At 41.3% G+C, this 20,560-nt stretch overlaps 3 protein-coding genes across 4 annotated transcripts; 1 reads left to right on the forward strand and 2 right to left on the reverse strand.

Moving 5' to 3' along the window:
• Positions 1–2,490: 2,490 nt before the first annotated feature.
• LOC137606553 (coiled-coil domain-containing 92B-like) lies at positions 2,491–5,711 on the reverse strand. 2 transcript variants are annotated; one of them, XM_068331845.1, is made up of 4 exons: positions 5,213–5,711; positions 4,682–4,830; positions 4,524–4,571; positions 2,491–3,873 (listed from the first exon to the last, which is right to left on the reverse strand). In XM_068331845.1, the coding sequence occupies exons 2-4, from the start codon at positions 4,809–4,811 to the stop codon at positions 3,164–3,166; spliced, it is 888 nt and encodes a 295-aa protein (XP_068187946.1). In that variant the 5' UTR covers positions 4,812–4,830; positions 5,213–5,711; the 3' UTR covers positions 2,491–3,163. The 2 variants fall into 2 exon arrangements, with proteins under 2 accessions (XP_068187946.1, XP_068187945.1); XM_068331844.1 differs by having other exon boundaries at positions 4,682–4,850.
• A 2,580-nt stretch (positions 5,712–8,291) lies between these two features.
• LOC137605721 (F-box only protein 40-like) lies at positions 8,292–12,901 on the reverse strand. Its single transcript, XM_068330428.1, has 8 exons — positions 12,860–12,901; positions 11,528–12,071; positions 10,712–11,196; positions 10,307–10,486; positions 9,658–9,899; positions 9,412–9,543; positions 8,613–8,946; positions 8,292–8,504 (listed from the first exon to the last, which is right to left on the reverse strand). The coding sequence occupies exons 1-8, from the start codon at positions 12,899–12,901 to the stop codon at positions 8,292–8,294; spliced, it is 2,172 nt and encodes a 723-aa protein (XP_068186529.1).
• Positions 12,902–13,354: 453 nt separating this feature from the next.
• On the forward strand, positions 13,355–19,239 carry LOC137606497 (F-box only protein 40-like). Its single transcript, XM_068331758.1, has 7 exons — positions 13,355–13,398; positions 13,544–13,594; positions 14,027–15,163; positions 15,798–16,084; positions 16,618–16,749; positions 17,345–17,681; positions 18,140–19,239. The coding sequence occupies exons 2-7, from the start codon at positions 13,592–13,594 to the stop codon at positions 18,356–18,358; spliced, it is 2,115 nt and encodes a 704-aa protein (XP_068187859.1). The 5' UTR covers positions 13,355–13,398; positions 13,544–13,591; the 3' UTR covers positions 18,359–19,239.
• The last annotated feature ends 1,321 nt before the right edge of the window (positions 19,240–20,560 follow it).

The following is a 20,560-nucleotide window of genomic DNA, read 5'->3' on the forward strand; positions in this document are numbered from 1 at the left end:
GTGACCGCAGACAGAAGGTGTGGGGTATGGTGTGGGTTACAGAGGTAACCCCCCACCACACACACACACACACACACATACACACACACATACACACACACACACACACACACACACACACGCACACACGCACACTTTTCTGTCTCCATTTTCTTCACATACTTTAAAGCATGAGCTTTGGTTGCCATGGCAGCACTGCAGCGAGCCATTAACATTCAGAGCACTAGCCCTCAAAAACTGTGGGAAAATTCTATCATGAGACTTTAGCTGGGAGACAATTTAAATGTTGCAGCCTCTCTTATGAGTGTATATAGTGGCAGTGTGACACCATTCATGTGCATGACTGTAAAAAAAAATCACTGAAGACGTTATTCATTGATCTCATGAATAATTGATCTCATAAATCACTGATGTCATAAATTTTTATTTTTTGACTCCCATCAAAGTATAAAGCAAATGAATTTCATATGATTTATTCGTTTTTTTAAATTAAATGTGCAACACGTCTAGTTTCATTTTCAAAACAAATTCGCTTGTGTAAGATATGTAAAATTTGGAACTGCAGCCACAGTGTTTTAGTATACTCTACACTGGAAAAAATTAGAATCAGACAGCTGGGCACAGACCTCCAACTACATCTGAAACAGACCAGGTGTTTCACTATTATGCCATTGCACCTAAATGTAATAAGTAAGTCTAATGCTTTGTCTCCTTAACCATTAAAATCTACCGATACAGAGCAGTTTTCTTCTGGATCTAGCTCAGCGACTTTTATCAGGTTTGAGCTACAAATAGATCTTTGTTGCTCATTATGATTTGATTTCTCAGAGAAGCTAGTTTTGAATCCTCTAAATTTTAATCTAAATTTTAACATTTTGGATCATAACATCCAAAATATTATACAGATTGCAGCATTGATGTAACACTGGATTGGATATATTGTGGACATTAAACATATTAGATGTTAGACTCTTCTAACCACGATTATCTTGTGATGGTAAAAAATTATTTCAAAGAATACTAGTTTAGGATCACAACAAAAATCTAAAACATCTTTCCCTGACATATATCCAAAACTTTTCTTAAAACATCTTTATAAAAACAAATAAGCATGAGTGAAAGCATTGTCTCCTTGGTGGGGATAATTGTGCCAAAATATGGCTGTCCCTCTTGCTGAAGCCAGACCATGTAGTTAAATCTGATGCATTTCCATTAATATTTGTGGTGCTTTTTATAGACAAATTATATAGAGTGTGATGTGCTGTGTAAGGTGTGTATGTGTGTGTGTTTGAATTTTCATGTTACTGTTTCCTGAGGGATGTCTAAGTATTTGGTACTCCTATAAAATCCAAATCAGGGATTTTGGAACATCTAGACAGAAATTCCCCTTCACTCATTCCTGCGAGAAAAAAGGCAGTATGTGTTATTTGTCTTGCCATTGTTTTAGCTGTGTTTTATGAAGTTAAATGTTATACAATTTATTTTCCTTCTATAAACTCGGCTGTTTTTGCCTTTTCAATCTTGAATTGGTCTCGACTGATTATGTTGTCAGGTGTTTGCTCATTTCCTGTATGTCTCCTTCATGTTTGGTGGTGCCAAATTAAGGATTTGGCTTTTGCATCATTAAACTACAACACACTTGTTTTGTCATGAGTGAACCCTGGAACCAACTACTGGCTTTAATAGGTGTGACATTCATGTCCCTAGCCCCAGGTCAAAATTAATTTGTTTCTCTGGTCTGAGGCTGAAAGACATGAACCACAATTTTCATGTTATTATTAATGAATCATCCCCGGACACCCAGTATCCTTCTGTTTCTGTTACCTTACAATGAATATTCTATATAGAGGAGGTGGGTCTTCTTTCACTGAATCTACCGTTTACACCATTTCAATTCTACAGTAACAAGAAAGGACAAACCAGTGAGTGATGGGAAAGGTAATCATCATTTTGCTGCAAACTGCAACCTCACCACCAGATGGCGCTACCCCTAAACGCTTCAACTTTAAAATAAATCCGCAGACAAGGTTTATCATTCTACATCATGAGCTCTGTAATCAAGGTAACTGGTAAAAATATTAACACAATGTGAGGGCATTACAGTTTTTTAAATGATATCTGCCTTCTGCTCTGCAGACATTGAGATTTATGCTGCTATGAAACCCTGCAAATAAATTACATTACAAGGAAGCAGGTCGCTGTATTTCAAAGGCAGTTGAAGGTCAATCAAATTTCTATAGAATTTCTGAGACATACTGTACATGTTTGTGTGGAAGTTTTGTTCTTTTAGTTCTGTTGCACCTGCATTAATGCAAGCAGAAAGAACCATATTTCAGACCCAGTCTAGGTTTAATTGGACTGCTACCTGAAAATTAGTTTAAAAAACCCCCAAAGCAAACAAAAAAACCTATTTGTTTAATTGCTTTCTTGGGTAAAAAACAAATCCTCAAAAGTACAGAAGCAAACCTTCTCCTTCAAAAATGTAGAATATCTTGTATTTTGATCTTATGTCTTTCCAATCTGTTAACTGTAGTTGTGACTGAATAAATGATTGATTAGTGGATTCCATTTTGCTGCTTCAGTATCAGGGTCAGTTTTCACACAGTATAATTTACTTATCAATATATATGTGTAGTGACAAAGAGCCACTAGAGTATTTTAGCCATTAAACACAGACATAACAACAACCACTTGTACAGGTCTTCTGTCCATAGGCACATTGCACAAATTTAATAAAGTGCAAATTGTCGTGAAAAATTTGCCTAAGCCTTCTAAAGTTACTTTCTCCACCTAGAATACAGCTAGTGCATTAAAAAGCAAGTTGCTAATTTCAACATATGGGTTTTCATAGACCCAGAGGCAAGGCTACTAATTACAGACACGAGCTGTGATCAACAGTGTAAAAATCTAAAGGCATCTACATGAAACAGTCCCACTCTTCAGTCTCTTTAACCACGGTTCTCCTCAGATTTTCAGTGAACATGCTTTACTATCAATGCAACAACTGACTCAATATGTCGATGTGTGGGTCTGATTACAAACTCCTGTGCAGCTAATACCTAACGCTGTTCCTGAAATCTACACACAATTACAAGATTACATCTCTTTCATCTCAAACTTTTGTAGAATGACTGGAACTGGAAGACGACTCTATGTGTCCTCTTCACAGAGCAGTTTCACCCTCTCCTGCACCCATGTCCACTCTCCTGTGCACCCTGCTGTCCTCTATATCCTCCCACTCGTCCTCCAGACCATCTGCACTCTGTGTTCTAATTGGTTGGTTCAATCGAAGGAGGCGGTATCTAAGTGGCACCAAGAATAGGGCGGGGTCAGGCATGGGTTGTGGCTTCTGAGGTGATGTCACTCTCTCCCGTGGAACGCAAGCTCGGACTCTCTCCTCCCTCACGCTGACGCGCCTCTCGGGTCTCGCCTCCGGTAGGCTGGGAGATGCCGGAGGAGGAGGAGACAGGAGCCAATCCGAGCTCTCCTCTTCATAATGGTCACCCTCTTCCTCCTCATCTTGTTCATCGTCTTCTTCCTCTACGTCCTCACCTCTGGGTTCCACCTCTGCAGCGGACTGCGTGCTCTGCTGCTGCTGGAACACCTTTAGGCGTGCGCTGTGGAGCTTGTGGTAGAGGTTTGTCGTGATGACGTTTTGGCGCTGCAGTTCTCGGCTCAGCAGCGAGATCTTGTGGCTGCGCCGCTTCAGCTCCTCCAGGAAAGATCGCTCCTCTTCGCCGAGGCTCCTTCTGAGTGCTGAAGCTCGTGCCCAGCCTGCCTGCAGCTCCCCACGTGCAGTCATCATCATGCAATGCTGGTCCTCTAGGAGGCGCTCTACAGCTTCACAACGCGCTTCTAATTCCACTTCTTCCTCTGCAAAAACCCAATCACATACAGGATGGACATTTTTCAGTGACCCTTCATCTCTCATATGACACCATCCCCACCTTTGTGTGGGACGTCCCGCTCTGCCGATAACTGTCTTCCCATTCATGACCTCACACACATCCATTCACGCCAACAGGCACATATGTTAACACCACTTACATCCAATAGACCCAAGACAACGTTACTCTCGAATAAATTTATTCTTTAACATATCCAAAAAGTACCGATGTTTGCTGCACGAATCATCCACAAGAACAAGATCCATCCATCCATCATCCATCCATCCATCCATCATCCATCCATCCATCCATCATCCATCATCCATCCATCCATCCATCCATCATCCATCCATCCATCATCCATCAGAATTACACAAATACACTAATCTAAATTAGATAATTATTATCAGATAAAGTTATTTTGCTCATAAACATAATCAAATGTAAAAATTCATGAAGTCTGAGATGTGTGTGATCAGTATAGAAAGAAATAAACATTTTTTAAATTTCTTTGACTGGATTTCTATTATATCATGCCTCATTGCTGTGTCTTTGTCTCCATAACCAGAACATACACAACTATGCGCATCCTTTTCCTCATTTATTTAAAACCATTGCGGTGATGTAATGTGTCACCTTCCGTGTTCCTGTCAGGAAACCTGGAGTCCAGCTCACAGCTCAGCTCTGCAGCCGGGAGAAACACAGTGAGAGCAAACAGACATTAAACCACTAAGAGGAGGCGACGAGTGGTCTAGTGGTTTGGGGGTGGTGGGGGTCGAATCCCAGTGACTGACCGTGGCAGCGTCTTTTCAGGTGAGTGATCTCTCGCTGCAGACCGGTCAACATGGCCAGATGCTCCTGCTTCAGGAAGGCGATGCCTCTGTCCACACTGGCCACCTGCTGCTCCAGCCTCCCAGCATGCATTGCTCCACCCCTCAACAACCTGCACACAGACGCTGGTGGCTGAGGAGAAGAGATGCCCAGTGCAGCACGTTAAACAGAAACATTACAGCAATGGGTTTGAAATTCCTTCTTGAACATTACTGTTCAAGAAAAAAAATCAATTTTTTATCAAAATTAAACATAAATCATAAATTGCTTTGTTTAAATTGTGAAAGTCTGAGTATAGGTTTTATTCGGTGACCTGACACAGCTTCTAACTATAACTGCATGTCTGTTAATTAAACCCTTTCATATTCACAGCGTTATTGGGGTACATTATTTAGTTCATTTGGGACGTGCCAACTCTTTTCCTTCATTTTATTCAGATGATTGATTCTGCTGCAGCGTCCACCTGTAAATGTGCGTGCGCGTCCGTGGCCTACCGTGATCCTGGAGCCGTATCCAATCCGGTGCGTCTCTCATGGACCCTCCTATCGACCTGGAATCTCTGTCCTTGATGCAGCAGAGATGGAGAAAACAAAAGGCCGGTGCGTAACGTCAAGAGCGCAAATCAAGCGCGTCCCTGGTTTCTTTCTCTGCTCGCAGCTGATTGTTGGTGCGGATGAATGTGGCTGCAGGCGGGATAACCTCCTCATAACCTTCTGGTCGGACGTGCAGGTCGGCTGCTGTGTTCATAACAAAGCAGATGGGTATGGAGGGTGATCAGTGCCACGATGGAGGAAGAGGAGGAGCTCCACGGGCACAGCTGCTGGGAGGAGGGCAAAGAGGAGGAGCTTTGTGATGATGATGATGATGATGATGATGATGATGATGATGATGATGATGATGATGATGATGATGATGATGATGATGATGATGGAGAGCTTAAGTCATGTTTGGACTGTTATGTGTTTTCAGATTGTTTTTCATTGTTGGTTAATTGGAAACTGAATGCATTTTAGGACATAAAATGAACTTGTGACCGCCCATGTTTGTTTGTTTACATCCTTAATAGTTCTAAACTGACTTTGATGCTAGTACAAATGCAGATCCTGAGTCATTTTCTCTCTCTTAAATTTGCAAGTTTTTTGTTTTTTTTGTCCACATCATGAAATGTAGTCAATCAAAATCCAAAGAAGATCTGTATTGTTTTTATTTGTATTTTGTGGATGTTGTTTATTTTCTGTAAAGCGCTTTGAATCGTTCATTATTATATTAACCGTTGGCTATTCTCTAATTTTGTTTATTTATGAGAATATTGAAAAATCATATCATATTTTAAAGGTTAAAGAAATGCATAGTTTCTATCTAATATTATTGAAGAGTTATTACTACTATTTAATAGCAGTAAAATATCGTCGTTTTATCCACATTTTATGTAGGGGATAATCACATATTTGTGTCATGTTTGCTCAAAGTGATTCATATCAGGATGAACTTTCTTCACCCACTTATGTTGAGGACTATATGAAAATAAGTTCTGTTCCCTGTTATTATTTATTTGTATTTAGTACATGAATACAACAACTAGAACATCCTAGAACCAGGGAAGGTTCTAGGATACTTTTATTTCAAAGGCCACAGATCACAGACACTACTGTATATGTCCAACGTCTGTGCCCATTTCCTTAGTCGATCAATCTGTTAATTTTTCATTCCTTGTCTGCCATTAGATCTATAGCTTTGGCAAAAGACAGATAATTTGCTATGTTTTGTAATTTTCAAGAATATTTTTTACATTAAAAAGCTTAGGAGAAACATTCTCAGCTTTCAGACTAAAAAAATATATTTAAGGCATTTTTACCCAATATGTAAGACATGAATTTTAAACCTGTAATGCATATTAACACAAAACATAGAACAGTTTAGAGCAGAAGCTCCAACAGTAATGGCATCTTGTACTGACAAATAAAATGAAATCTTACTTATAACTTTAATGTCAAATTCTAAAACAGAAGTTGTTGAGTCAAGAAAAAAAATCAGAGATATTCCGTCTTCAAAATTTAAAACCTATGACCACATTCTCAGAATCCTGACTTCAGTCTTGGAAGTGCATCGTTTTTTATCAGAACTGTGACTTGAATTTGCAGCATCCATACACTATCATTTAAGGCAGGCTGAATTTAATCCAGGACTCACTTCCACCATATTTTCAAGCATCCATTTAATTTCCTGAGTGGTGGTTGTGGCATGACTGGAACAATACACAGTCCATCAGATAGTGAGCAAGAATGTGAGGACTTACAACTGTCCTTGAGAACCACTGAATGTTCAAAAATCGAAGCATTAGTGAACAATGTTAGCTAGAGCAGTTAAGTACCTGTGATAATCACCTACATTCTACGTTAACATGATCTAATGTGGAGAATCAACTCACCATGAAGCTCCTGCAGTCTCCTGTCACATTCAAATAATATACGATTTTCCAAATCTTAATTCTAAAAAGATTCTTTTTGACATTTGAAAGTCAAAAGCGTGGGTTTTCCTGTGCATGATGCTAAAACACAAATACAAAAGAAAGACTAAAATATATAATGAGACAGTACAGAGCACTTTAGGGACCAATAAAATTTCAGCCGGGGACATTGACAAGTTTTAGCCCATATGAGCTGTGGGAGGAACTTAGAGTGTATTTGACAAATGAGAACTATGATGACGCTAAGGTGCTCTCAAGTGACGAGGGATGAGCAAGACTGGCATATCTGCAGATATATTTCAACATCTGAATGAGCTGAACACACGAATACAAGGCCAAAATGAAAACCTGCTCACGGGTACAGATGAAATAAAAAGGATTTTGTTCAAAGGTACAGCACAGGGAACAACATGTGGAAAATGTTACATTAGCATGTCTACAGTGCTGTCTTGTGTGAGACAACAGGTAAACATCCACAAAGTCTTGAGCCGACGTCCCGTTATTTCCCTTCACTTTCCACTGGCTGCTTTGACTGGGTTAGGAACCCGTACAGCTCAGCTGCAGCTGGAAACAACATAACTTTGCAGGAGCAGGAAGAACAAACTGAACCGAGACAAAATAATGGTCTAAAACTGAGCAAGCAAAGATATTTCAGCTCTGCTCCCCTTCTCCTCAAGCTATCTGCGCAAGGTGGGCTTTAAATTGAGTCAGTTGGGCTAGTTTTTACATTGTATTTCAAGAAATATGAACTTATACTTTTATTTGATGATGTGCGTTGTGATTTCTCTAAAAAAAAAAGTGCCATGGCTTAAAAAGTCAAGAATCGCAAAACAAAAAAAAAAATCAACTGAACTTGCTCTAACCTGTGATACTTCACACACTTTAGAATCATTTGCCCTATAAAGGTGTTTTCAAAGCATGCTATAGTACATTATAGCTGAGGGCTTCATATAAAGCTTTGATTTCCTAATACTGATTATTCGATGATTAGGAAAAGTTCTAGGAATTCATTTTTGCTGTTATTCTCTTATTAATTATCTCTATTTATCCTAACCTGTTCAATTAATTCACAAATGCAGGATTTTTCAGATGAACAATGATTAATTTCATTTCTGCCATCTGTTCCCTGCAAATTGTTTGATGAGACTAAGCCTCTCCTCGCTGCTCTCCTGTTTCTCCCTCATGCTGGGAAGAGCGACAGGTTTGCTCTGTGAACACGTCTCATAGTAAGGACAGACTTTTAGATGAGCAGATATTGCAGGGATGTCTGCCATATGCCATGAATCCACTTTGGAGAAGAGATGACTAAATTCCCACACCTGGAAAGAAAAGAAAAATATCACCGTTATGAAATCACAGATAGTCCTGGATTTGTTGTTCTAAAAGAAAACTGTAATCAGAACAAACTGGAAAATCTAGAATCTCACAGGCTTAGCCTTCCACTTTGCTCCTCCATGCGAGTAGATCTTCCTCTCCCATTTGAGGGTGACCATCCCTCGCTCCTGCAGCAGAGAGGAGCACACCTGCCTCATGAGGCGGGACACCAGGGCCAGCTGGGACAGCGACAGGCTGTCCAGGAAACTGGCCATGTGACACAGCACCTCGAAAGGCAGCAAGCTCAGACAGTCCTCTCCTCCTCCAGAACAACCTCTCCCCCTCCTCAGGACTGTGGAGGAGTCCGCCGAACTCCTTGGTGGCTTAGAGTCCACAACTCCTGTGTCTAGAAGCGTTGGACGCAAACTGAAGCTCCTCAGCTGCTGACTGCAGGAAAGAAAAGCTCCTGGTCAGTTTTGAAAGTGAAATACAAAGCAGAGTAAAGTGCATGCAGGTCTATGTTGACTGGTTATATGTACAAATTCTGGTATAGTGAAGCATGGAGGTGATGGTTAATGTACAAAAAATTTCTGGGTAAGGTTAGTTTTCTTTTTTCTTTACTTTAAAAAAAAGTCTTTCATACAGTTATGGTTCATATTAACATTGGTAAAAGCCTGTCTTTAGAAAATGCATGTAGTTGCAATAGATAAATATGAATCTAAGGCACCACAGCAGGCCTGGAGCCCAGGAAGTACACAGCCAAAGTAATCAAGTACACCCCTCCCGTGGACACCCCACTGCCATCACTGACCCCGACCAACACGCAGCAGGAAAAAGCATCACGTCCGTGATGGAGGTGATAGATGACTTAAACACAAACGATAGAATCTGATCAGTGTGAGTCGTTCTCACTTGTAGGTGACGGTGGCTCCATGAGTGGACGGCTGGAACCTCCTCCGGCTGTAGGTGCATCCCAGATAGGCCAGGGGGCATCTCTGCTCGAACCATCCACTCAGAGATGTCTGGATATCACTGTGGATATTCCTGAGAAGGAGACGCTAATGCTTTAGTTTGACTTATTTTATTATTCATGTAAATTCTATGACACAAACTGCTAAAAATGACATATGCAACAGAAGATAGAGATCAGCTGAGCACCTGAAATGTGTGGCAAACTCTCTGCGGTGGAAGGTGTGTCCACAGATGAAGGTGAAGACACAGGTGGCTCTGCTGTGTCTGCTGCTCACCCTCTCTGACTGTAGCTGAAGTCGAAGCTTCAGCGGTCTGTCCACCATCACCTCCGCCAGTGTCGTCTTCCCTTTAAACGGCGCCGTAGGGAACGAGTGCGTCTGCATGCCTTCATCCGTAAAGAGCCCATCGCAAGCCTTTGACACGCTGATCTGCATGGAAACCGATCAATGACAAACTGTCTAACTGTTCTTTAAGGATCATTTAACGAAACTTGTCGACACGTTAGCCATTTTAGATTTTACTGTGATTTGAGTGGATTTAAAGGAGAAGGGGAGCCTTAATACAAAAATGATAACTTATTACTCTAGAAATAAGCTCTAGAAAAGCCAATGACACTGATAAAGATGTCCTGCCAGCAGAGAAACTATATCAAGTTTAACATTTGTAAGTAGTTCTGTAAATTAAAAGTGGTTTGGATCAGTCCTGATGATATGTTAGAATGTATCAGAATACTGTGAAGAAGCAGATCATCAGTTTAATCCTAAATATTTTGGTCATCTTTTAAATTAGAAAAAAAAATAGTCACAGCAAAAGTTGGGTACATTTAGTGCCTGACCTTGTGACCCATCACTTCCTTCTCGGCGTAACCCAACAGGGTGGCTTCTGCTTCATCGACAAACCAATCCTCTTCTGTGGCTCCTAGGTCTGACGTGTCCACGCTCCGAGCCTCACTTTGAGCACGGTTACACGTGTCATAGAGGTGAACCCGCTGCCTGTAGTGATAGCTGTCAGGAATCTGACAAAAAAACAAATAATACTTCAGGCAATTTGTATGAATGGGTATTTATGCAACTTCAATTTCATTAAATCAAATCTTTCAGTGTTGATTATGTAGCTATACATTTAAAATACGAAAAAAATCCTTTAAGTTACATTTAAAACCAAGTTAGCCGTGCTCCATAGCTGAATTGTTGTTCAGTGCAGTCGTGTCTGACTGAAGTACTTCCTGACTAAATGTCACCTTGAACGATCGGAGGGTCTGGACTGGGATTGGCTCCAGGCTGCCGTAGACAAAATCTTTCTCCCTCGGTGTACAAGCCTGGATTTGTCCGAAGGAGACCAGCATGCGCCCATGATGCACCACATACATGTTATACTCCTGGGGGGTGAGTTTCTCCTTCAGACGGTCCAACACCCCCTCCTGCCACGGGGCCAGACCCATACCGGTTGTCTCTGGTGGAGGACAGTCACTGACTGCAGCATCTTTTTCTGTGTTTATGTTGTCAGAACACGACGTCTCCACCACACTGTCCTCGTTCCCTTTCCCCAAAGGTTTGGGATTTTTGGGGGCCTTGCCAAGGTTTTCCTGAGCGACTTCACAGCCGCCTTTTTCCTTGCTGAACATCTTTTCAGTCATGTTGAATGTCTCTTTACTGAAGCTGAAGGCTTGCCCATCCTTTTTCTGGTCTGCTCCTACAGCAACATTTTTCTCACTGAAACTGTTTTCTTCTGGGATGGACGGACGGCGATCCAGAGGAGGAAGGACATGTGAAAAGAACAGAACAGAAACATTATCTTGTGATTTGATGATCTGCAGATAGTATGGATTATGTGCTTATGCACAATTTTATTTAAGTTCTTGAAAATATTCTGCTTCTTTGCAAGAAATTGCAGATTATTGTAGGACCATCTCACTTGGGGTCAAGTGTGATTTATGTGTTTCAGATTTGTGAGTAACTCCACATCTTTATCAGACTTATGTAGAGTTGAGGTTATTCTTTTATTGCACCTAAGCAACAATGTTATTTACCTTCCTTAGTATCTTTGTTCCAAACACCATTAACAAGGCCTCCAACTGCAGTCTCATCTTTCTTCTCATCCTTTATTTCCTCTTCTTTTTCTTCCTCTTCCTCCGTCAGCTCTGGATAGAGGGGTTTCATTTTCAGGCGACTGTAAAGGTCTGACTGATCCACCAGGGCCATGGCCACATCCAGATCTTCCCCTTGCCGCTCAGTTTCCTTCATCATGTTCTCCTTCAAAGCGATATCGCTGTGTGGGTTTGTTTCGTCCGTCGGCCAGCGGAGCCACTCCATGGAGCAGCACACCACGCTGGCCGGACACACCTGCAGGTGGGCCGCCTGGGAGGAGCGGGGCAGGTGGACCGGGCAGCCGTACTCCGCGTTGAGGCAGGGTACCCTCACGTTAGGGCAGAGCAGAATGTGGTCTTCCTCTTTGCACAGGTGGAAGAGAGCTCCACAATGGAGGCGGCAGGGGACCACTGCACAGCACACAGAGACCTCCACCCGGGCCCGGCAGCGCCGGCTGTAGCAGGAGTCGCAGTGGACATGATGCTTCACCCTGGAGGTCCGAGAACGATGACTCTGATGGGAGGAGAAAGAAAAAGAGAGGCATCAAGTAAAGACGATAATTATATCAATGATGTACGATTCTTTATCTTGAATTCAAACTCAGAAATAAAACATCAAACACATGTGACTCACCATAACTGCAAGTCTTGGTCGGATGTTTTATAATACTGTCAGAAAATCAGCATAAACATATAAATCAATTGCAACATCAAACACAAACTAAATCACAAAGGTCTATTATTCTTACCCTTTTTGACCCCTTGGGGATGCCTTACACATAGCCTTTACTGAGTACACAGTTATGGTAATCTATTAGCACCTGTCAATTTTTATGACCAAGGTTATGAAGACTTAAAAAAAGGCATGGTAAAATGATCCAGTGTTTCATAAGTTTATATTCCTGTAATCTCAGGACCCTTCAGATTTATACTGTGACTATTTCTCTACCTGATCCCCACCTGGAATCATCCACATAGCAAACTAGCATCACAAAAACACAAAGATGTTCATGATGTTTGTCACCCTCAAAGCACAAGAAAGTGTTAACATGCACTTATTTTCCTGTCAGGTCAAACGGTGACATGATTTAAACAGCTAGTCTATGTATTAGTATTATTCAGTTATTTGTCCAGTATCACCTTAGGTGGGATGTAAAAGTCTCAACAGTAATACCAATGAACACAAACTCAAATGTTTAACTCAGCTGTGTGCTTGTCTTTACATTGTACTGTCACTGTGCTGTTCAGTTTAAAAGTAGAGAATCTAGGAGTAAATCAATTTTGTGTGAACGAAGGACTTACCAAGGTGCTTCTGCAGACGTAGGGTCGTCTCATTGGTTTCATAACGTTGCTTTCTGTCCCTGAGATCTTTAAACTGGAGGGTTAAAATTAGCCATGGAGCACCAAGCAGGTTCAACAGGAGAAATAACTCCTCCCTCAGTTTCTCAATCTGCTGCAGTGGATCCAAACTTTATCTAAATCCCTTCATTCTGGGGGAGGACTGTGTCTGTGCATCTGGTTGTTACTGTAGCTAAACCAGACGATTTTTTGGTTCTACTTAAATGTCCACCAAGGGATACCGAGACGTACATTATAGAAGAAAGGTTTTGCTCTCTGCAGGTTGATATCAATAATACACACCACTGCAGCGTGAATGTAGAGGGAAGAAGATGAGAGTGGTTTCTTGATGTCGGTGGTTGAGGGTGGGGGTAACTCAAACCATGTTTCTGACCACCTGTCTGTCAGTGCTCAGCTCTATTAATAACACACACACATGACACAGTCACTTTGGTCTGTAAAGCACAAGACGGAGTCCAAGGAGTGTGCTGTTCTCCTTAGCGGTAGGCTAAAGTCTCATTCTCTCATTGACTCGTCTTCTCATTGACTCTCAACCAGCAGAACTCTGGTATCGCTGCCTGTTCACATGTGTGTTTCTCAATGGGATTATTTGGCGAGACTCTGAGATAGTTTCTTCTCTGTTTACAGGACAGACACAAAGCTGCAGGTAAAAAGGGCTGCAAGAGGATCTGAAACATGGTATCAGTACATCAGTACATGGTTTTATTCTGAATATCTAAGAGGAAACAGTTCAGTTTTTTTCCGATTGTTTTTTTCTGTAAATAGTGTTAAGATTGTTAAATCTCTTTCACACAGCTCTGGTAGATTCATAAAAACCCATTGCTAATCACTGAACCATCCCTAATTTAATTATTGAGTTAAGTATTTTCACACATCCCACTAAATTGTTATTTTTGTAAACTTTAAGAGCCTGTTTAGCAGCAGAACTAAGATTCTGAATTAAATGTTCATCTGCAGCCCAACAGGGTTAATAGAGGTTTGAGTTTAAGAGCCATGCCTTTATAATGCTAAGGTATTCTGGGTATGTTTTACTTAATCTAAAGTTTAAAATCTGATTTATGAATTTTAGGTTAATTTTGTTCCATCGATTTCATTTGTAAACCCAATCAGAGTCGTCGTTCCCGAGCATCTGTGCATCATGTCCACTGCGACTCCTGCTACAGCCGGCGCTGCCGGGCCCGGGTGGAGGTCTCTGTGTGCTGTGCAGTCGCCCCCTGCCGCCTCCATTGTGGAGCTCTCTTCCACCTGTGCAAAGAGGAAGACCACATTCTGCTCTGCCCTAACGTGAGGGTACCCTGCCTCAACGCAGAGTACGGCTGCCCGGTCCACCTGCCCCGCTCCTCCCAGGCGGCCCACCTGCAGGTGTGTCCGGCCAGCGTGGTGTGCTGCTCCATGGAGTGGAATCGATGGCCGGCCAACGACGCTAACTCTTATCCTAACACAGAACTGCATGAAAACCTGCTGAAGGAAACAGACCAAAGTGGATGTCTGGACCTAGCCTTGGCCCTGAAAGACCAGGACCGCCTGTTTCACTCCATAAAGATGAAAAAACTGTTCCCAGAGCTGACCCAGAGTGTGGAGGAGGAGAGGGAAGAGAGGAGGGAAGAGGAGAGGAGGTCAGAGAAGCAGAAAAAAGCAGCAGAGAGAGCTGCTGTGAAAGAAGCCAGCAGTCACACCTGGGAGTCTTTCAATATGTTTGACTTTCATACACCTGATACAAAAGAAAAGGAGGATGAAGATGATGTTGAAGTTGAGCGTGAGCTAACCCAAGAAGAGAGAGAGGCTTTAGCCAGGTCCTCAGGAGTGCATGCTGATCTGTTGGGGAACTACAGCGCGTGGGAACGCATGTTCAGTATGGAGATGGGTGGCTGTAGGGTGACTGAAGAGGAAGCGACGAGCCCCAGAGGCAAGACGCTGGCAAAAGGAACGAGCCTGGGTGCTCTGACGGAGGAAGATACAGCAGAAACCTGTATGGGTGCCACCTGCAAACAGGTGAGCGGTGCAGGCGGTGCCTCCTCCACATCCTCCTCCTCCTCAGGCCTCGCTGGACATAAGAAGAAATTTGTTTACGGATTTGTGGAACCGATGAAGATTATCACTGTGCGCACCTTTAAAATCCCAACCAGCTTCTCTGCCAAGCAGAGCCGCATCCGCAACCCCGGTTTCTACAAGAGAGAAAGTAAGGCTGTGGACACCAGCGACCTGGTGGAGGGACAAGAGACGATACCAGTGTGGGAGGAAATTCAGGTGAGAGAAAATCCAAATTCTTTATAATCCTTTAATGAAAATGTCAGTCATTTCATACATGCATCATAAAATTAAGCTTCGTGTTCATGCAGGCCATGAAACTCACATTTCAAAGACAAGTTGATCTTAAAATCGAATCGAATCAGGGTCTGGTTCAGGTGATTGTATCCATGCTTACAACCATCAGATCCCACAGAAGACTAGAGATCCCAAAGCAGACGTGGAAATCTAGCTTCTCTTTGACTTAAATGGTCTTCAGAACATTGCCTTGATAGCAAAATGATGCCTATTTACTGATCCAGCAGGCGCGGAGCATACCTTGTAAAGTATAGCCTTGTTTCTGGCCACCTATGGGGTGTAAATCCAACAATCCCTTTTTATTTCAGCTCTCTTTTTGCTCTCTGCCAGCTCCTAAAGAAAGCTAAATGTTTCACCACCTGGAATTTGGTGCTGAATGTAGTCATTTACTGGAGGTGACAATAATGCTTATAGAACAGTGAGTGAACCAGAAAATAGCATACAAAGCCACTAAAGTGCTTGATTGTTATTCTGTTTCTTTACTTCCTGTATGATTCACTTTACAAACATATTTAACACAATAATCCTGACAAATGGTGTTTCATTTGCTTCTCAGGCCTCTCTGCTGTGTTCCCTGGAAAAGGAGCAAAGGGGACACCTCATTGCAGAGAGTGTTTGTACAGATGGTCTGTTACAGGATGAAGGTACGCAGACCTACAACTTCCTTTCCGCTCCTTTCCGGACAAACGCGTCTCTGGCGGATCTGACCGCTGCCAAACCGCTGGAGCTGCACCTCCAGCTGCAGGCGGAGAGCGTCACCAGCCGACATCACAAAGCCAGCTCCGCCTTCACCTTCCTCTGTGGACACACTTTCCAGCGCAGAGAATACCCCAAACATTATAAGTAGGTTGTAAAAGTCAAGTAAGTAGTATAGCTAGTAAACCTCATTCAATTCAGTAGAATCTATTACTTCTTGAAGACTGTAATGCAGCAAAGCAACAAACAACAAGGCAGTCACGGACAGCAACATCCCGCAATACCCCTGAATTCAAAATTTTACCCTGGCCTACTTGCATAGGTTAAAAATCAAAGCTAGTGCTCTGACCTACTGTCATTGATCAAAGCCTAGCTTTGATCTGTGGTCTTACTCACACTGGCCTTCTCCTTCGTCTTTCTATCTTATCCAGTTCCTGAGTGTACAAAAGTTGAAATTTGACCTTGACCTAGTTTTCTCAAGGCCAAGGTCATCATCTCATTTTCATCCCCTTTGCTACCCGAGTAAAGTACTTTTGGTTTCATCTTTCTATCTGCAACGGTTGCGAAGATATTTGGTGGACATACTAACGGACGGACGGACAAACGCACGAACACTGACAAAACACTGAGGTGATAAAAAGTGTTTTATCACCTCAGCTCTAGTATATTCCCACATGCAGGAATGTCCACAGCGACATCCAGATGGGTGTGAGTGGATGGTTCCAGCAGAGATGTCCGCTTGCATACCTGGGATGCACCTACATCCAGAAGAGGTTCCAGCCCTCCACACATGAAGCCAGTGTGACTTACAAGTGAGACATTAGTCCATCGCAAAGTACATTTTTTCCTGGTGTGAATAACTGACTTTAGATGTAAAATACAGACAAATACTCCAGTATTTTCACGTCTAGCTAGCTGTACTGTAGTGTACAACAGATTGTTAGAGTTTTTTCTGCTGCCTGTGTTGTCTGGAAGTTCAACCATGAGTGTTGAGACTGAACCAAAGCAGTAAAGCTATGATTAAACAAGTAAACTGTGTGCTGAAACTAGACTAACAGCTGTGTATAGCTGAGGCAACCTGCACATATTATCATATTGATATCATATTGATCATAGTGGTAGGAAGCAATTATCAATATCACTTTAAAATTGATCAAACCAACAAGAATGAGAATTAGAATGATGTTATGGGACTTTTGTAGCCCACTTTGTTAATGTGGGAGGATGAAAATCCTGAAATGCTGAAACTGTCTGTGGTTGAGCACCAGGAAGAATGCACGAAATGAGAAAACCTCTGCTGCACTGAATATCCCTCAATTTCTACATTCACCCCAACACTATCCCAGTCCTTTAATCCCTTGTGGTGTAAGCCCTGTTTCAAGATTGCACATTGAATTTTGCTTTCAGCGAGGATCTAGGCTGCTTCAGCCTCCATCCCACCATCCCAGTTTCTGTGGACATGAGCTCCCAGCCTCCCAGAAGCTCAGTGGACTCCTCAACGACTCATCGGAAAAGAGGAGGTCAGGCGACAGGAGGGGAAGACTCCCTCAGCTCGCTGCCCTATGAGGTGCTGTGTCACATGGCCAGCTTCCTGGACAGTCTGTCCCTGTCCCAGCTGGCCCTGGTGTCCCGCCTCATGAGGCAGGTGTGCTCCTCTCTGCTGCAGGAGCGAGGGATGGTCACCCTCAAATGGGAGAGGAAGATCTACTCACATGGGGGAGCCACATGGAAGGTGAAGCAGAAGGTAAGAAAGGGTAATTTGCAGACAATATTTCTTTAAAAATACTGCCTCAGGTGCAGTATTTTTTTGTATTCATAAACCTCTCACAAGTAATGACGTGATTGTTTGTGCATCTTCACTACAAAGAGCTTTGATGCTTTTGTAATTCAGTTGTGGTAACGACTGACTATATATGAAGGGAAACTAAATCCTATTTTTGCATGGCAGACATTAAGAGATGAAAAAAGTCTCATTCCCTTCTGCTTAGAAAATTTGAACACAAAAGCTGACTAAGTTTATAAATCCAATATTTATTAACTTTGCTCTTGGCTCATGTGGATTTGGAATCTGACAGATGCTTAGTGAATAAAACAAACTGAAACTATTAAATAAATATGTAAAAAAACCCTGACCTCTATAACCTGGTTGGACTTAAAGAGCAAAAATCAGGACTGAATATTTATCTTTAAATGTGACTGTAGGTATGGCAGTTCAGCACCCTGTTCTCTCCTGTGGACACTTGGTGCTTTCGAGACGTTCCGCCAATGTCTGAGCATCTGAAAAGCTGCTCCTACTACAAGAGAGAGTCCCAGACGAAGAGGATCTGCCTGCCATGCATCAAAGAAGAGGTCCAAACCAAAACAAGCTGCAGCGCTCCGTCTCTAGTGAACTTGTTCCAGCATAAGAGGATCATGATGTAGTGTTCAGCACTGACTCATTACTGCATGTATATTGTTCATGTTGCTAAATATCTACTGACATATAAAAATAGATGAACCTAATGCATTAAAATTTTGGAATATGTTGATTTAGGAACACATTTCTTCTCCTTTAAGAAAAATAACATGTCTAAATCCAACTTACTAAAAATAAAAAAAAACCTCCAGAATAGCAATAGAAAAGACAATCAGGATACCAAAACTATCTGCTCTTTCTATTTTTTGTCTTAAATGAAAATAATTAATGAAATACAGTCATTGTCATTGAGATAAAAGGTATCAATAAATAATTTTGTATTTATTAATCTCCCTTTGATGAGTTGCTTCATTCACCTAATGTCACAAATTTTTAGCAATAATGATACCGATCTGATAATAAGTAACTGAATGACTAAACCATTTCTGCTCCATCATTTTCCAAACGATCTCCCTGCGTAAGCCCTGACATCATCTTTGTTTTATTACACGTTACAATTATTCATTGTTACAGAAGTCCTTGGAATCACTGTAACTAAACATTGACGGACATAACGGAATCATTGGCCCTCGGCAGTCTGAAAATGAACAATGTATAAGCTGGAAACATTTTGTCCATTTTAATATTATATATTGTTTTATGTTTTAAGCATACCTGGGAATAGAAAAGAGAGAACTGGAGTGAAACCAGTGTCACTCAAGACATCGGTACTCATGTAAGAAAACCAAATAACGGAGGTGGGTGGAGGAATTATGACCAAGAAAAGCATAAAAATCCTAGATCCAGATACTAAAGATATAATAATAAGATAACAGTAGTAAACTATTATTCCTCTGTTTGTTTCCTTGTGTCTATACACCCTGAAGAAGCATGCTTATCTTTAATCCCCCTAGCTTATTGAAATAAAGGTCTTTTAACATTAAAAAAAACGTCCTGATTGTCTTTATTTGGATTTTTTTAATTTATTTTTTTGTTTTCTTTAATAATGGTTATTCAGACTGTTTCCACAACCACAGACAGATTATTTCCATAGGAAAACTCTCTGTGCACTAAACCAGTTTCTAATTCATGTTCTGATTCATGCTGTTCTAGACTAACATGGACAAGATTTAAAAAATTAGATTTTGATAAAGCTGAACAGATTTTAAGCCACACTGTCAGTCTGTCAGATGTTGTTTCATACAGCGCTGACAGAAGATAAATAAAAATTAATGAAATCACTGTCGTACATCCACATGTTTTATCTCTTTGTGTGCAGGAACATCTGATTCTCATTGAAATTCATGGAGGCTAAACCTCGTGTTGAACCATCTGAGCTTTAGGTCATAAAGAAGTGAGGTTTTGTTATTTCCCTCCCTGGTCTGTTCCTCTGTTCTTACAAAAGAAGAGACATCTGAAAAAAGCTGAGTGCTGAACTGTAGACTCTGTTACATATAATGTTGAAGTGCTTTTCTTTTTCCGAATGTCTGATCTTGTACATCACTACATTAATCAGATAATGAACATCTTAAATCTTAGTCCACATCATTTATAAGCTCACTAATCAGGTACTGCAGATTCAACGACAAAATCCAAAAAGTCAAAAAAATATGATGTCATATCGAGAATAATTATAGATTTTTGATTTTTCCATGAAGTCATCAGATAAAAGATGTCAATGAGTTCAAATTGGACTGTTACTAGCTGCAAGATTAAATCAATTGACAAGTTATGAGTCAATCGTATTCATCCAGTAATATAACGCACACTATTATAAAAAGGACAAGTTAACTGAGAATCATACTTTTGAGACTTTAGGTGTTTTATAAGTACAAACATTTGGAACTTTGATTTAATAAAAATGTAAGTTCATCACATTTATTATGTAAACTTAGTCTTTTTGTACACTGAAAATAATATTTTGTGTATATAAAGCTCTTATTCAACCATTGATTAGAAACACAAGCAGGCACACAACCATGAAGCAAATACAATTTGTTTATAGACACTTATGGAGATTTTTATTCATTCATACATACTAAAGTTTTAAGTCTGCTTTTCTGCGTAGCATTCTAAATGACTGAAGTTTTCACTGATGAATCTTGACGCGATGTGTAATGATTCCTACCTCCAGTTTTGTTAGTTGTGTATTGTTGCCGCTCCATTGTGCAACGACTGCCCCGTCAGCCTTTCTGCTGACTGCCATTGTAAAACACAAAGGACAAAAC

The sequence above is a fragment of the Antennarius striatus genome, chromosome 13, assembly GCF_040054535.1.
Source record: "Antennarius striatus isolate MH-2024 chromosome 13, ASM4005453v1, whole genome shotgun sequence".
Classification (NCBI taxonomy): Eukaryota; Metazoa; Chordata; class Actinopteri; order Lophiiformes; family Antennariidae; genus Antennarius; species Antennarius striatus.